This window comes from Stomoxys calcitrans, chromosome 4 (assembly GCF_963082655.1).
Source record: "Stomoxys calcitrans chromosome 4, idStoCalc2.1, whole genome shotgun sequence".
In the NCBI taxonomy this organism is placed as follows: Eukaryota; Metazoa; Arthropoda; class Insecta; order Diptera; family Muscidae; genus Stomoxys; species Stomoxys calcitrans.
The window spans coordinates 183,000,983-183,019,762 of record NC_081555.1 but is presented as its reverse complement, the minus strand read 5'-3'; the positions used below and the strand labels follow the sequence as shown (position 1 = coordinate 183,019,762).

At 35.6% G+C, this 18,780-nt stretch overlaps 1 protein-coding gene across 8 annotated transcripts in view; it reads left to right on the top strand.

The window, feature by feature from the left end:
- The first annotated feature begins 1,503 nt into the window (after window positions 1-1,503).
- LOC106095876 (integrin alpha-PS2) overlaps window positions 1,504-18,780 on the top strand; it is a 107,346-nt gene continuing 90,069 nt past the window's right edge. For 2 of the 8 annotated variants that reach the window (XM_013263307.2, XM_013263302.2), the window contains exons 1-2: window positions 2,114-2,208; window positions 14,373-14,911. In XM_013263307.2, the coding sequence (XP_013118761.2) occupies window positions 14,661-14,911 (251 nt within the window). In that variant the 5' untranslated portion in view covers window positions 2,114-2,208; window positions 14,373-14,660. Of the gene's footprint in view, window positions 1,590-2,113; window positions 2,271-2,295; window positions 2,311-9,353; window positions 9,557-14,372; window positions 14,912-18,780 lie in introns of those variants that run through there. The other 6 variants (XM_013263303.2, XM_059368253.1, XM_013263304.2 and 3 more) reach the window with 6 other exon arrangements.

Sequence of the window (18,780 nt, the reverse complement as noted above, 5' to 3'; positions counted from 1 at the left end):
CTCTGAAAACGACTCGTTTTTCCTTTACAATTTATAAGGGCTTAACGACTCCTTTACCACAAAAACGAGTCATTCAAAGCATGTGAGCCCAAATAAATGTCTTAATTGTGCTAAATAAACACATCCCTAAATAATGTGAAAAAATAAAGATCAAATTTCTTCCTAAAGACTGGTACTACGTTTTTTTGGGAGGAAAAATTTCCCTAAGGTTACCACATTTGATTTGTTTTGGGTTTCTTTGGCCAAAATGTTCCCATTTACATATAAAATTAATATGGCATCAATCAATTTATCAGCTGCTCACATTTGTGTTTACACACAAATGTGAGTGTGTGGACCTTTCCCAAATTTATATATTTTGTGGTAATTTCAACCAAAACCCACCCCTTCGAAATTAATAAATAGTAAAAAAAAGCTTTTTCAAAAGAAACGAATGCAGCTTTTATTTCTAAATATAATAATATGTCAATTTACATACGATTCGTCAGTTTTCTATCACAATTGTATATTATTTTCATATGACATAACCTAAAAATTTTACCAACGTCTGATTTTTTATGCGTAATAATTTTTAAGGTGTGAGAAAGCTGGCTAAATCATAAATCTGTGAAAACAATTTTATTTGGGGTTGCTTTAATTCGACTAATCGAAAAAAATTACATGTGATAATTTGAAAAGTGATTTTCACATTTTAGTATCGTTTGTATCACACGACATGTACAACTCAATGTGTGATAAATTTGACATGTCATAGAACAAGTACATGGCGTGTAATAGAGCCTTAAAACAATTATAAAATAAACAACATATTGTAGCAGAAGCAAGAGAAAATAAATCTTAACAATAATGCATCATAAAAATGATGTCGCAGTGTTAAAAAATAAAATTTGCAAAACATCTCAACTGGTGTGAATGGTTGAGATGTTTTCCAAAAAAGTGACAATTGAACTCGTGCGTCATACTGTGTTGCCATACACGAAGTAGTGTTTGTCAAAAATTGTTTAAATTTTGGGAGTTGCTTTTGTGGTATTTGCTTGCAGAGTTGCATTTTTAATGCGTGCTCATAGTATGTAATCCCACCTTAAACGTCAAATTTTGATTTGCTGCTGTCAAAAATATTACTAGCTAGGCTACTCAAATATTATTCGCCACACCCCAAAAACGTTATATTTTTACGAACCCTACAACTTTGCTATCAATTGGCACACTGCCAAAGTGTAAAACAAATACGAAATTGTAAACGTTATTATCATCCATGCAAGGCGGGAATACTTGTTCATATGACAATGTGGCAACATTGGGTTTTTGGGAAGTGTTCAGAAAACGACTACCGACAGGGAAATTATTCTCTTTTCTCTCATTCTGTTTTGAACAGCCAAAACAAACGGATGTTCATCTGAATGAATTTTAGTGTTTATTTTTTTCGAATTTGAAAACGGAAATGAAATAACGGTTACAATTTAAATTATTTTGCTGTTTAAATATAAATGAGAAAAAAAAACAAAGCGATGCTTCAAATATTAAACAAAAAAACATGTTACATATTTTTTTTACTTACCACCAATAGTGTGCATTGACGTTATGTTTTGGTTTGTTTGCAATTCACAAATTTACTATCATACATTATAGGCAAGATCTTTTTGGCAAACACATGTATAGTTTTAATTTTGACATGATTTCATGTTTTCCGCTGTGTTTCATGAAAGAATAACAACAAAACAAATAACATCTTTAGCCAAAATAGCAACAGGAAAAGAATTCTGTTGAAATGAGCGCACGTTCTAAAGAATAACAACAACGGTCTGCCGCATAGGATCGCCAACATCCACGGCTCGCCGTTGTTTGGCAAAGACAAAACGACAAGACCCAAAGACCGAACCACTCGCGGGAGCAGAAAATAGCAACAAAAACACCAGCAACCACATAGAAACGCCAACATTGAATATTAAAGACATCGTGAGTAAGTATCTTTATGGAAGAGATACATTATTGTGCTGCTGCTGTTGTGTTTCTTGACTGCTGTCGTCGCTGCCATCGCTGCCATCGCTCTGCTATTGCCGTTTTCAGACAAATTCGTATTGAAACGAAAATAAAAAAGAGTTTCAACTTTTCAAAATCTTTGAGTCAAGTCAGTTGGTGTTGAATTCTCGCGGCGGTTAGATCAAAATTTCTAAGATTTTTAGCCGACTCGCACAAATTGCAATCCGAGTGTGTGAATATTTTTTGATATAAATAACCTCATATATAGATGTATATATATTTAAATATATGTATGTCCATACATACTTACTTTTATATGTAGTTTTAAAAGTGAGCAAATCTCATCTCATACATTTTGATGATGATGTGTGGCCCGCGTTAGAATACGTACCTACATATTCAAATTAGTGAACAAATAAATTCTCTAACCTTCAGTTTTAAGAATGGAATGGAAGATGGTGTTGAAAATTTTAAACCTTAAGAGTGAAAAAAGTGCTGGTGGTTATAAAGAAAATAGTTAGCAACAATAAAATAAAAGTACCCATGTATATACAAAATGTACCTATGTGAATTAAAGTGTATAAAATATACCTACATATGGTTTTGGCTAAATACAGTGCCCCAAATGAAAATAAGTGATGAACAAAATGTCTCAATTAGTGATTTTGAGATGATGACAAGAAGTTATATTTACAAAAAAATATATTTTTTTTTTAAATACGAAGAAAATAAGTTGGATTATTTCATTTATGATTCCAAATAACTACGTGGAGTCGAACATCAATACACCGTCAATTAAATTATGTGGATACATGTGTCGACCGATACTAATAAGAAAATGAGTTTGGAGATAAAAATATTTCATTGAAAGTGGTGGAATTGCATTCTTATGAGGCCAATAGACCACTACTGGAGTAATTGTTTCACTGTTATTAGATGGGGGACAATGCAGTTTTCTTTTAAAACATAACTATCACACTTTTTATAAACAAGCCAACAATAGAGAAAATAAGTTAAAAATTATTAGATTTGGCCATGCCGAGCTTTTAGTACCCTACAGCATGAATATATTTATTAACATCTAAATATGATCCGCTCGAGATCATCTTTCTTAAGACAGAGCTACTGACAAATTTTGATTAAAATTTCTATAAAAGCTGGTACTATATTCGGTTGAAACAATACAAAAGTCTCGATTATAACATAATACTTATGCATTTTTTTCATAAGTTAAAAATTATTTAAAAAAAGTAATCATGAAAAAATTTCACCGAAAGCCTTTTTAGTTCCACCCTTAAGGCAAATTTCAATAAAATGTTCCCTAAAGACAAAAATTTTAATGAAATTTTTTCGAGTGTAAAATGTCAATGAAGCTTTATGTTTTAAAAACTAATGTTGAAATTTAATCACAAATGTTTCAATTCAAAATTAATACATTTTTATAAGTTACTAGCCGAAACTGGCCCGCTCCGCTGCCCCTCTTTTAACTCTCTAATATCATTTTAGCATGGGGACACTTCGCCCTAAATGAGCATATCGAATTCGTGCCATTGTAACCTATGACGCTGAACGCGTTCGAATCCTGGCGAGAACATCGGACAAAGCGGTGTTTATCCCCTCTTAATGTTGACGACATTTGCGAGGTACAATGCCATGCATGGTCATTTAAAAAATTTTCCCCAAAGAGGTGTCGCACTACGGGACGCCGTTAAAAAAAGGTCCCTTATCATTGAGTTTACTGTGAAAATTTCAAGGTAATCGGTTCAGCCGTTTTTGAGTCTATACGGAACAAACGAACACAAATTGAATTTTGCCTATTACGGCTTGGTCATTGATTTCAAATATTCTTTATTAATATCCCAAAGGGGAGCGATACGGGCTGTTGACCATAATTTTCTCTAATGACAAAACTTCTTCAAAACTCTTTTGTCTAAGTTTCAGTAAATTTTTCTTATTTGAATTACATCTTCTCTAAACAAAAAAATTTCTTTGTTTTTTGTGATCTGTTTTTTCTCGTAGTTCTTTCTGTAGTCTATGCGTTCAAGATCAGTTATTTTTCGCTGGTATTTACCACAGGGGTAACTACCGAACGAATGGTTGTCCAAATCATCCATTAGTTGACAAACGTGGGTGATTTTATTCATTAATAAAATCCCCATTTGGTTTTTAAATCAAATCTATTTTCAAAAATTTGTTCGAAAGGTTAACCGGACTGCAGTTTCTGGGATACCATCCCTTCTTCAGCGGCTTTCTTCGACGAAATACCCAGTTAGTCATCAATGTTATGAGCTCAGACAGGAATAGTCTAAATGAGAAGAACACTATTGCTCACAAATTCGAAGAAAGCTGTCAGTAATAATTTGGAAAGCATTTTTGATTTTCATACAGCTCTACTAGAAAAAAAGTTCACATAAAATATAATTCAAGGAAATATTCTCTAAATAAAAAATTAAACGAAATTTTGTCTAACGTCAAAATTGGTAACTATACAAAAATTTAATTAAAATCCACTCCGATTTTTTTCCAAAATTTCAGTAAATTTTTATTAGAGGATTCGAGTGGGATAAATTCCCTTGTATACTAATAGGAATACCGATCAAACTTCATACCTTTCAAAGATATTTAAAAAAGCTTGTTCAGACCTTCAATGTTTGTAACGTCATCGGAAAACAGATTACATACATCCAAAGAGATTTATCAGAACAACAGCGAATGTTTGCTGTGACAAAAGGAATTTTACTGAAAATGGAAAAACAATTTTTCTTTTCGCTAAAACTGCCAACATAAGGGTTAAAACAAAAAAAAAATCACGCCCATACTTGTCAAAAGTTTGATGAGTCTACAGAAAATACTTTTACTATGGTTTAGTAGATGAAAAATGTGAAAAACTTTGCTATAAAAGTTAATGGCTTTCCTTTTCCATTTGCAATCTCCGATCATTGAGCTCGTCTCGAAAGAGAAACAAACAAAAATTTAACAATTTAATGACCTTTGCTCTAACAGGCCAAACAAAATCTGGAAAAAAAAGAAAAAACATGAAAGATGAAAAAATTCGGCAGAGCCCGGCCGGGATCCGAACCTGGGTACACGGAGCAACAGCGAGGGCCGTTGCCTAGCGATCGAAGCCATCAATACAACTTCCAACAGTTGTGGTGGATGGAAGTTGGCAGTAGTGTTATTAACACAGAAAAAAGTATGCCATTAAAAAAAAACAGATGCATTGGGAAAATGTACAGCTAATAGACAGGGTTGTCGAGCGTGGTTAATATAGTAATTGTATCATAGATGCGTTTTCGCAATTAATACGATTCAAATACCAACGCACGGCCCTTGAAGCCATCACACCTAATATGGTTAAAGAGTCTTTTAACCAAAGACGAAACGCGTTCCATAGTGTTTGGTGTGTATTGCTATCTTTGGTTTTCCTTTTCCATTTGCAATCCCCGATTATTGAGCTAGTCCCTCGAAACTAACAAAAATTAATAAAAATTTTTATATGAAATCAGCAGAGTGTTTACTGTTATCAGCAAACTTATTTCTCTGTAAGAACTATATAACAAGTAATAGTAAGTACAGTAAATTCTGCTGCGTCGAATCTTATATCCATCCCCTCCACCATTTCCATACACTGGCCCAGTACTTTAGACGGTTTTTTTAGTTCAAGCTAAATCCAAAAATCTGAACCAAATCGAATAAGTGCGAAATATCTAAAATTGGGAGATCAATTTAGATCGTTCACTATGCAGATGTTAGAAGTCATAACAGATCTCCTATCTTAAACGAATAAGTTAATCCAGGTTATATAAAACCCTGTTTACACTACTCTTGAAATACGGATTCAAAGGCTCGATCTTCTGTTTTCCCTTTATAAAATACGGGTTTAATGAGCAGTGTAGGCGGGATTTAAGAGGTTATAGACCGATGAATCCTATGTCTCCTCTCATGTAAAGTGGCCTCTAAATCGGAAAACATTTGACCTTTCTTGATGCTCAAGAAGTCAGATCGGTGGCATTGACAGATTTGGCGAACAACAAACCACCTACTCGAGCGTAGGCGGTAGTATTTATTTGAGGTGTTACAAACGCAATGACGAAGTTGGTATACCTCCCCACAACGCCCGTATTTGAATCCTCTCCACAATGGCAACTTATTCATTTCAATAATTTTTTATGCGAAAGAACAAAATAAATATGAATATCCAATAAATTACAATGTTTATGTAACAATTGGGGGGTTAACCAACAAAAGGGAAAACCTTATAAAACTCATTTCACTTTAGTCAAAATGATTATTTCTTTGGTCTATTCTGAGAATCCACCCCGGACATAACTTCATGTTAAAAGCAATTCTAAGGCCTCTTTATTTTAAAATTGTTCTAAGATTTTTTTAATTTAATTTAAATTGATTCATTTGGAGTGATTAATTAATTCACAATGTTGACATTTCCAAAGAGAAAACACAGGCAAGCTATTTTTGGTGTCATTTGGTGTATTCTCAGCCACCCTATTATGTCCCATTGACAAAAAAGAAAGCCCATGATAATTTATAAAAATAAAAGTGAAGTGAACTTTTATCCGTTTCGGCTACTGTACAAGGGATCCCTATGAGAGTGTCCCTCGATACATGTATATATGTGTGTATGTGCGAGGCAGTTGACAAATACCTTGATGCGACCAACGAATACGTAAATGTGTGTTGATGCTGATACTGCGGCTGCTGACGACGACGATGATGATTGTGATGCTGGTGATGAGCCAGCGAGCAAACAGTTCTACACCAAAACAAAAAGTTTAATGTGATGATGTTCTAAAAATAAATGTTTCGTTTCGTTTTGGCTTTTTAACATTTCGATCACTTTGTTGCTTCTAGAGCAACAGATTCGATTTTCCACCAAATAAATACATCACGCTGCAGACGAAGAAGATGTAGAAGGCGTCGGAGAGTAAAGTAAATAAACAAAACAAATTTTTTAAAGAAAAATTTAAGAAAAACAAAAAAATCCCCAAGAACATCTGTCCATTGTTGATCTCCTGCTTATGCAATTAATCGTCAAACGCCATCATTTAGAGAAGCCTGCACATTCAGCACCTTAGAACTAAGAGAAGTGGAGCAAACTTCATCAAGCATGGATTTCTAATAGATGGAAAATGTTGTATTATTCATTCCATTGAACGATTGATCGATTTTGATATTGCAAACGCCGTCGTAGTTGTTTTCACTCATAAGGCGGTGGCGGCATCGACAACCGAACGAATTCAGTTCAACCTCAAACACCCACCTTTACTGCCGGCCGCCACCACTGTTGGTGCAGCACCGCCATCACCACCACTACTGCCGCTAGCAGCTGTTACGAGTGTAGTTACAAACATGGTTGGCATTTTAATTAAATTGTGGAAATGTGGTTTCCAAATCGAAAAATTCCGCATTTTATTCCGTTGGTGGGTTGGCTGGCAGCACTGCCATTCCATGCGGCGGTATTCTTTAGAATAGATATTACACTTTTTGCCTGACCGCCGCCGCCGCCACCATATGATGTGCAGTTCAATTCATGTACAACCTTTTATGAGCTTCTCAATTGGGTGCTACTCGATTGAGGGGTGATTGAATGTTTTTCGATTTTCACCGGTACCTTCGCTCATTGGACTTTTCCACGTCCCACTAACCATGCGATCGCTTAAGATCCAAGTTAAATATGAGTTATTGGCGCCCACGTTTAAGCGTTTAATAGACATTACTTGCTTGCTTGCTGCCTTTGAGTTTGTTGAGTGTTTATTGCTTTGATGCAACTTGCAACTTGGGACACATTAACCCTTAATTTACTACCACCAAATAAGGTGACATAGAAAGCATTAAACCGCACAAAGTGCAGTTAATGGTCAATAAAAACTTGTTTTGGCATGGATGGCTGACAACTTGATGGGCCAAGCATTGATTGAGGAAATATTAAGCGATTAATGTCATCTAAATGTTAGATATTTGTCATCAGAAAATAGTGATTAGCAACGATTTTGTAGTAGGTCAAGAATATGATGAACATTTCAACCTACCTCTCATCACACTTGAGTTTTGCTTACTATTTAAGTGGGAACTAATTTGAATTGGACAGCACTTCTTGTAGCCTAAAATGTAAGTGGTACACCATACCGGTAGTTAATTTTACCCTACACCCCTACTGCGGTACAGGGCACAACCGGAGAAATAAGTAAGTGTACCACAGTGGTGGTGTAGGGTATAATTAAATTTTTGAAGGCAGCCTGCCAAAGTGTTAAATTTTTCAACAACAGGCGAAGCATTTGTGAATATACAATTTTAGATTTTCCTTTGAAAAGCATGAATATGATCTAACAGTCGTGGACACAAAATTTAATGAAGCATTAAAATAGGTTCATTTGGCAGTTCTGTAAAGGAGATCTGTCCAATAAACCTATTTCAAAGCTCAATTAAGTTTTGTTAATACCGGCGTTAGTGTTTGTACCGTCTCTTCTATTATTTGAAATAGTTAAAATTTTATCAAATTGTGGAAAATAGGAAAAACCTTACACAATGCATACTTTTAAAGTATTTATGAAATTTTTTACCACACACATTTCATAATGGCTATAATATTCTAAACACAAAGCTAAACAAAACTTTTGCCGAGATAAGGGTAGAGCTTTGTTCGCTTTTGGCGAAAATTTTTTGTGATTATTTTTTTTTTTAGATAATAGATTTTGAAACAAAAAATCTTGCTGATTTCATTCAGTGGGACATTCTCATTATAATTTATAAAACAATTTTATTAAAAGTATTATGTTATCATTGATATTTTTGAAGTGTTTCAAAAAAGTAATCGTGAAAAATATGTGTTTTCCACCGAGAAAGACGAACATAGCATCAGCCAATAGCAAGCACCTAAAGGTGGCGCCCTTAAATCCCAATAGTCTCTTTCGTCTGGTATTGGACTAATACCTAATAGTATTAAAATAATGTGAATAAAATAACCCCAGCAAGTATAGGCAAGCATCGTCTTTTTCTATTAGTGCAATGGGAAAATGGAAGTTAAATGAGATACAGTTGGCGAAGGACATTTAAAGTGAATGGTTGTGTTCATAAGTTTAAAATCTTGTTTAGTTGACTCTAAATCATTAGCAAAATCCTGCGGCCAAGGAAAACTGTTAAATTTAGTTTTGTTTTATGTGTGTACTTTCTGGGCGAATGCAACTTGAAAAAAGACAAAGAGAATAGGTATAACCAAAAAAACCTTGAATGGCTCCCCCCAATTCTTGAGATCTACATCGATAATTCGATTCGGTGATACTTTTAATAGCTTCAGTAGGTATTTCCGCTGTAAATTAACTGAAAAATTTATTGTTTACTTTTAACAAAAATTTAAGGTCATTTTATGAAATGATTTATACAAAAAAATCTCCGAAAACAACTGAGACCACCGCCAAGCAGGCAACACCACCTACGCTGACGTTGTAGTAAGAAAAAAATACGAAGCAAAAAGTGAAATAACGACAAACAGCAACTTGGCCAACTTTAGCACCTCGACTAGCTGCCTACTCAAAATTGCGCGGATATAGATGTATGGCAAGTGTGTTCGCTCTTTCAAAGAATTGACACAAATCCAAAATTTTAATGCAAATTATTGAAATAAATCTCTTCAAAAGAAATAATTGACACCGAAGGAAGGAGACGACATTAAAGTTCTAAACAAGTGCAACTCGTTCTTAATACTCGAATATTTGACTCGCGAGCTATTTGTCAATTTATTGTTATTTTGTCTGTCTAAAACGAACACAAAAGACTGTGAATTTTATGCAAAAATTCGAAGAAAAGAATCTACATCCAGTGAAGCAAAAAAACAAAAATGAAAAAAAAAAATCCATAAAATTAAGCCAAAAGTGATGTCACGAAAAATAACAAAACAAAGCAAATATCGAATAAAAATTTATAAATTGTTAAACATCGTTGCTGACTCTGCTAGTGTTGTTGTTGTTGTTGTTGCGGTTGTTCCTATAGTTCTTGTCTTTTCAAAGATCTGGTGCTGCTGTCATACGAGAAAACACACATCTCAAAATTCAGACAACATCCAGCAACAACTAAATACAAGAGACTGAGACTGAGACTACCCGAAGCTCTGTGAGATAATTTTTGCCAAACGAATAAGTGACCGTGTGGTGTATGGGGCTGTGTGTGAGAGCATTGCCGCCAAACAAACACACAAAGTATCTGAAGGCGGCAAATGATTATTAGACAGATTTTGCAAACACACAGACTTACGGATACACACTAACATTTTTTCCATATGAAGAGAAAGAGCACACATCAATAAGCTTTGCTACATCAGTTCTGAGTAGAATGTATTTGGAGAATGTTTTTTTCTTGCGGTATTGAGAGCACCCCAATACAATAACGAACTGCAAACAGACGTCGCCGACTTTTAACCTCCCTATTTTCAGCAGGCGCCTCCTCCCCCACTAAAAAAAAAAACATTGGCGCTTCTCAATAGGGTATTGGTGAGAAATGAAAACATTGATCATGATCGAATCTACTATTCAAAATACACACCCGCAGATCTCGTTTTTCGATTTCTCGATCTCCCAACTGATCAGCGATCGTAGTAGGCAAACAAACGCGGCGTCTATCCACAACTTGCCAATTGTTTGTGTATGGTGTATTCTTGTGTATGTACATCTACACATATTTATATTGAACATTGAAACATGGAACAAGTTAATGTATATCTTTTTTGAGCAATTACGTCAGCAATAAAAGTTTAGCGCAGCATTGTAGCAACGAGGCTTTGCTATTGTTATTTTTTAATTCAAAAAAATTGTTGAGGCGCTTGCTCTCTAGTTTCAACTTGACAAACTTTATAAGTGACAAAGTAGAAAACAATTAACAATTATTGTTTATATTGTTTGTCTGGTCTGTCTCTGTCTGTATGATTTTTTTCTTTCTGTGGGGTTCAGTTCTGTTTTCGTAGTCTTTTTAGAGCAACCTTGACTTGCTTCTTTAGTCGCAATGCTTTTTGCGTTACACATATACACACACATATATGAACATGTATGTAGATGTATTTATTTATACACGTACATATAAACGCAATAAAACTTAATTTGTGTTGTTGTAAATTTCCCAATACCGGGGCTCACAACAAATAAAGCCCTAATAAATGAATTACTTTAAAAATTATACCTATACCTATTTCGTAATATGCATATCTTCTAATTTAATTTATTTTAAATTTTATTGCTCTTAAGTCCCGCTATGAAAATGTTTCTTTAATTTTGCTTTTTGGAACACATATTGCAACATAAATATGTCATGCATATGCGTGTTCCGAGGGTAATTTCATATGTATGTAGATTTATTGTGTTCTTAAGTTTATCAAATGTACACTCGAAGAAATTTTTAAGAGGATACAACAACGAAAAAAAGTTGGTTAGAATTATAGTACAGAAAGAAGAAAAACGGAACAAATTGATTGTAGTTTTACAACGTATTCTGAAATTATTCTTCCAGTAAAACAAGTCTGTACTGAATGCATATATTAGGTGGTATTCCTTTTACAAATTTTCACACAATCATTATCAACGCATGGACTTTATAGTCTCGCCCACTTGCAGTGTTGTGCAAAATAAAAGCACGCTTTTTCTTATTGATGAAAATAATCATACAACCATTTTTTTGACGCACTATAAGTTTTAAAAACTATATATCAAATTGGGATTTAAGAGCAATATTTTTATGAAAATGAGGTTTTGTTCAATAATGGTACATTTTCCCGTGTGCAAAACAAAAATAATTAATTAAATGGTTAATATCAGTTTCACCATTTTTGACCATGGTTAAGGCATAGATTGTATTTACCGGATAATTATTGACACAAAAAAACCTTTTTCGATTAGTTTTAGCGAGTATGAGTATTTCAGATCTTTAATTGTATTCATTGAAAAGCTAAAATAAAAGTTTTGTACCCAGCGACCCAGAGTTGACTAGTGGAAAACTTGTAATCATTTGCCTAGTACGAGCTCTGAATTTTGAAACATGTTTCTAGTAATGTCAAAGTTTAAGATCAGTCGAAGTTAGCATCTGCAAGTTTTTCTGTCCTTCAAAGTATTTCTCTTAAAAAAGTTATCCATTATTTATAAAGATTGACAAAAAGTGCATTAAAATTGTGTTAAGACTGTAGGAAATACATGTCAAAAGCATTATATTGGAATTTCCTTGCATGAAAATAATCTAACATTACCTGGGATAAGGGCACTCGTATAAAAACCGACTTTTCGTGAACTTACTATTTGAATTTCATCAATTTAATTTCGTTTACTTAATAAATATCTTAATTTCTCTAATTTTTCTGTTCAATTTAAAAGCTTGGAGCATAGTAGAGCAACAAAATATTGATTTTTAAAAAATTTCAATATGTCTTTTCATCTTACAAAAAATCATATTTTTCTTTCGGTTTTTCTCCGGATAAAATGTTTGTTGGAGACCACCGTAGCGCAGAGGTTAGCATGTCCGCCTATGACGCTGAACGCCTGGGTCCAAATCCTGGCGAGACCATCGTAAAACTTTCAGCGGTGGTTTTCCGCTCCTAATGCTGGCGTCATTTGCGAGGTATTATACCATGTATTGTAAAAACTTCTCCTCAAAAAAGTTGTCGCACTGCGGCACGCCGTTCGGACTCGGCTACAAAACGGAGGTCCCTTATCATTGAGCTTAAACTTGAATCGGACTGCACTCATTGATATGTGAGAAGTTGCCCTTTTCCTTAATAGAATGTTCATGGGCAAATTTGCATTTGCAATATGTTTGTTGTCTGGTGTGTAACTTTCGTAATTTTTATTCGTGAGTTTTCTGTAGGACTTAGATCTGTCATTAACTAACCCAAGCACGTTTTCAACCTATTTATACTCTACACCACCACTGTGGTACAGGGTATTATAAATTTGTACATTTGTTTGCAACGCTAAGAAGGGAAAGAGCTAGACCCATTGATAAGCATACCGATCGACTTAGTATAACTTTCTGATTCGATTTAGCCATGTCCGTCCGTCCGTCCGTCTGTCCGTCTGTGAGTCCATGTATTCTTGTAATCAAAGTGCAGGTCGTATTTGTTGTCCAGTCAACACAAAATTTTGCACATATCACATTTTTGGCCCAAGGACCAACGCTATTGATTTTGATAAAAATCGGTTCAGATTTAGATATAGCTCACATATAAAGGGTGATTTTTTTGAGGTTAGGATTTTCATGCATTAGTATTTGACAGATCACGTGGGATTTCAGACATGGTGTCAAAGAGAAAGATGCTCAGTATGCTTTGACATTTCATCATGAATAGACTTACTAACGAGCAACGCTTGCAAATCATTGAATTTTATTACCAAAATCGGTGTTCGGTTCGAAATGTGTTCAAATTTTGTTTAGCGATGAGGCTCATTTCTGGTTGAATGGCTACGTAAATAAGCAAAATTGCCGCATTTGGAGTGAAGAGCAACCAGAAGCCGTTCAAGAACTGCACATGCATCCCGAAAAATGCACTGTTTGGTGTGGTTTGTACGCTGGTGGAATCATTGGACCGTATTTTTTCAAAGATGCTGTTGGACGCAACGTTACGGTGAATGAACACATTTCGAACCGAACACTGATTTTGGTAATAAAATTCAATGATTTGCAAGCGTTGCTCGTTAGTAAGTCTATTCATGATGAAATGTCAAAGCATACTGAGCATCTTTCTCTTTGACACCATGTCTGAAATCCCACGTGATCTGTCAAATACTAATGCATGAAAATCCTAACCTCAAAAAAATCACCCTATATATGCCCGATGAGCCACTTCACCAACGGTGGGTATTGATGAATGCAACTAATTCTATTTGTGTTTAAGATTTTAAAAAAGATTTGCTTTTAATTGTATTATTAATGGCATATACGTATTAAGATCATTGCCAGTAGCTAATGTCTTTTCTTTTGAGCCACTGTAAATATTTCGATAATTTACTTTTCTCTCCACTACAAGTCTTGTTGTTCTTGCGAATGCCATCTTCAATGTACATACGACAGTGTGGCGTTGTAAAGTTAGTTAGGTAATTTGATCGTTTTCAATTGTTCGTAAAAAAGTCTTGGTATGTTTTCACTCACCCAATGATAAGGCTGTCAACATATCATCAAACCAACCCCAGAACAAGATGAGCGAGTATTGCGTGAGTTTTCTCCTTTGGTTTGGTGGGGCTGAAAAGACCTTGGGCAAGATTTGAAAGAAAATTTAATGGAATGAAGAAATTAATAATCATTTAGTACAACAACAACAGCAGCAGCAATAAAGACAACAGCAATAACAACAATAACGGCCTCAGCTATGCTATTCAACTTCTCAATTTCAAAATTTACAATTTTAGGCAGATAACCTAACAACAACAACCATCGAATATAACTAAAAAAAATTATCGAAGCCTGAAACGACAATCACTACTCTCGCAATAAATAATGACGAATTCTAATTAAGTTGTTCATTGAGAAAAATTTACAAAAACAAAACCAAAATAAAAGCAGTGCGTCCGCAGTTATTGATCGATAAATAATTTGAAAGAAATAAAAACACAAAACACCATCAACACGCAATCGCGCATCCCAAACGCGCATAATAGGCGAAGCTGAGCAACGGAATACCACAGAAGTGAGTGAACATGAAAAAACTATTCCAAGCGACCACACGACAGCGGTCGTTACCGGCAGCACGCCACAGCAACAACTATTACATCACCAAAACTACCTCCGGATGGATGATCTTGTTGGCCATCTGCTGTGCGGTGTTAGTGTGGCCTATGGCCACGGCTTACAATGTTGATATACCCACGTATGTCATCCACCAGCGTCCAGAACACAATACCATGTTTGGTTTCAGTATCGCCCTGCACAAGGGTCCATACCAAAATTCGTAAGTATCATTTTTAATGTTTCTATTATAAATTATAACATTAGTATGTTTGTTGGTATGTCTCTTCAATGTCCAATCCCCCCAGTCAACTCAATGTGAAAAAACAAGCGTACAAGTGTGCAATTAACAAACAATTGACACTTATGAGCGGGTCAAAAAATTAAAAACATGGACTCGAACAGCCAACATTTTGCTCATGTTTTGTAACATTTGAGGAACTGAAGTAGTTGCCTTAATGCGATTGTTAATAATAACATAGGGTACAAGAACTGAAAAATCCGTTGGGCACTAAAGTCATATAACTCTATTGCAGAGACAAACCAGTAAAAACGTTCTTAGTTCAGCCGGGCGGAATTTTGGGTATACACCACCAAGGAATCTGATAACAATTTACGTGGTTTATATCTGGATCAGTGTGAAGAAATCAAATATTGGGGCCCCAAGATTTTTATGGGGTGTTATATCTTAGTCGAAGATTTTTACCAGATGAATTTTGTCCATCTACTGCAATACTTCTTCGCTGGAGCTTCTTCATTCATGCTGACACACAGAAAAAATAAAACACATGGGTTCAATTAAGAAATTTGTATATTCAATTAAAAAAATTCGCTGAAATTGGATTTGGAGTTATCACAAGCTCAAAATTCTTATTCAAGCGGTCAATAAACCAATTTATTTGAAAGTTTTCTCAAATACGTCTAACTATGCTAACGTCCTCACACAGCTCATAAAGCTCGTGGTTCATACGACACCCTACTCTCCATCAATGCAAACTGGTTTATAAATTTTACGAAGAATCTCTCCCTCTTTCTCAAACACTCCAAGCACTGCCTCGTCTGCTTTCACAAGTACCCATACCTCGGAACTATATTATAAAACGGGTAGTATGAGTGCCTTGTATAGTATGATCTTCGTCTGTCGAGAGATGGCCTTGTTTCTAAACTGCCTAATGAATCCAAAGTAGCATCTGTTTGCCAGTATTATTCTTCGCTTTATCTCAAAACTGGTTTCATTCATGGTACCGATCCATGATATCGATGTCATCGGCATAGGCAAGTAGCATGTGTTGTCTTGTGAGTAGTGTGCCATATCTAGTCACATCTGCATCTCGTATTATCTTCTGCAGCAGAATATTGAAGAGATCACACGATAGGATCTCTCGTTGTCTGCAGCCTAGGCTTTGTATTAAATGGTTCGGAGAGATTCTTTCCTATTCTTACTGAGGAACGCGTATCAGGCAATTGTTATCCTGCAGACATGGCTTGAAATATCTTTGAACGTATAGGGGTATCGAAAGCGACTTTTTAGTCAACAAAGAGATGGTAGATTTTGATTTGTCCTTCTCGGGTCATTCCCAGGATTTGACGCAGTGTGAATATCTGGTCCATGGTGGATTTACCAGGTCCAAAGCCACACTGATAGGGACCAATTATTTCGTTGGCTTTCGACTTGAATCTTTCATACAGTACGCTCGTTAGTATGCTATGTGCGATGGGGAGAAGACGTATGCGTTCTTCTAGCTAGATCGGGCAGATAAGTTCATGCATACGCCTTATCAGTGTATCGCATCCAATCTTAAATAGTTCAGCAGGAAACCCATCGGTTCCTGCTGCCTTGTTGTGCTCCAGTCGGATCACAGCTTCTTGGACTTCATTCTGACTAGAAAATAAACATTCTATGACATCATCAGGGATTGGTTCTGCGGTATCCTCTTCGCCGCCAACGTCAGACACTAGTAGCTGGGTAAAATGTTATTTCCATATCCTCAGCACTCCATCTGTATCAGTCTCCAGATTTCCTTCTTAGTCTCTGCTGAGGGATGTGCCTGTATCAAAGCCATCGTTTTGATGTGTGATTCTTTGTTAAAACTTCATTCTGTCTGACAGTTGTAGTATAGTTCGTTACCGTTTGGTGTTGTTGTACCCGGTCCATCGCACTTCATGTAAGGCGGTAATATATGCTTTGTTCTTCTCCAATACATCCTCCAATGCGTATACAGCACCTCCTCCAGGTGCAGATCGGCAAATCATTGTCCTTTTTCGTTTCGAACGTTATTGAAGTCCGTTATTTCTATTCATTTGTTTCTCAAAGTTGTTATTATAATTTTCCGGAGGCGGGTTATAGGCCTAGCGTTCCAACCGCATGGGTTTTTTGGGGCTCGCGAACCGCTTGCTCCAAGATCCGACGCTCACAGACGCTGATGTTGGCCATTGGTTATTTGAAGGAGCCAAAAAATCGCCTTATCATCTCAAGTATCATTGGCACTTAGTATTTAAATAAGAGCCAGTGCTATCTGACCCCTCACTGAGACTCTCGTCTCGAAATCGCTGACTGCACGCGGCTGCATTTGCACCTATTCCGGATAAAAACGAAGCTTCGTTTCCACTATCCGCAACCTGTGGACGCGCTCGGTAGCTTTCATCTAAGCTTCCCGTGATAGCGATGAACTCCACACAACTCGGACCTTAAAGTTGCACCCCGTGTGGTGCTCACCGTTATTCTGTGTCGGCCGGTGAACCAAAATGCCTGCATGAAAGACTGAATTTATTAACATCTTCAAGATAAAATTCCATTACACCAATTAGATACAGATACCTTACTTCTGTAAGATAATTCTTCGAAAACACTGTGCGTCTTTGGAATAACCTTCCTTCTAGTTACAATATATTTAAAAGTAACCTTCTTAGGAACTTATCACAATTGATTTTGCCACCGAATTGTGTTATTCCTTTTCGTTTTACTATACGAATTTCAATACTTGTTTTTATTTCTAATTTTTATTTTAAACATAAAAAAATTGTTTTCACCTAAATTTAATTTTTTTTACTTTTTTAACTCCTAGACCATGGCAAATTTGCTGGTGTTGAATACTATAAATGTACTTAAAACATCATATTTCTGCATAATAGTGTGCGAAATTGTGGCTTCTACAGGCTCAAGGCTCATGTCTTTCAGATACCAAATTTCAGCCAAAAATTGAGGATTCCAGAGGCTCAAGACGTCAAATTGGCGATCGGGTTTTATGAGAGTTCTATCTTTTTAAGGGACTATTGGGACGATTTGATGTGGGTGTTGGAACAAACCGCACAAAAATAGTGGCTTAAGAACTCAAATCGAGGGAGAAAATTATATCACAGCCATAATCAATAAGAAGTATCTATTTGAAATTTTGTATTCCTTTGACCGCTATCGCGATTGCTAGAGGGACGGACATGGCTACTTGTCAAGATAATTTAAAGGCTCAAGAACACAGATCAAAATTTCGTGGAGTTATAAACAGAATGGCAATATAGTATACCCCTTCCCCATCAAAGAAACATTGCCTATCGAAATAAATATAAAAATTCTGCAAGCATTCCATATAATTGCTCACATTTCAAAAATGTCTTGCAAAAAAATCTCAACGAAGTAGTATTCAGAAAAACCCATAGAGATAAAATTTCTTTTTATCTCCACGACAGACAATGTATGATGATGTGATGGCGGGTCTATGTGCATGTTGTAATCTGATAAATAATTGTGCTTAAATAGTCAAATGATATAACGAAAACAAACAGAATTACTTGTATGATCACATTCCCTCACACACACGCGCTTACTACGAAATACTTATTATTTGTCTCACCCACAACGGCCAGCAAGATAAGGTGGCTTGACTGGTTAACAAGAAAAAGATAAACAAGGAAATACACACACGCCCTCACATTTCCAAACATTTCTCAGCGATTTTGTACTCTTACGTACATTTGTATCTCTGGGGAAGCTGTAAACAAAGCAAACAAAAAAAAAAAGAATCAATTAAAATGGCACTGGCTGAACAAACTTAGTTAACACCTTTGCTGCATACGCCACCCCATTCAACAACCACT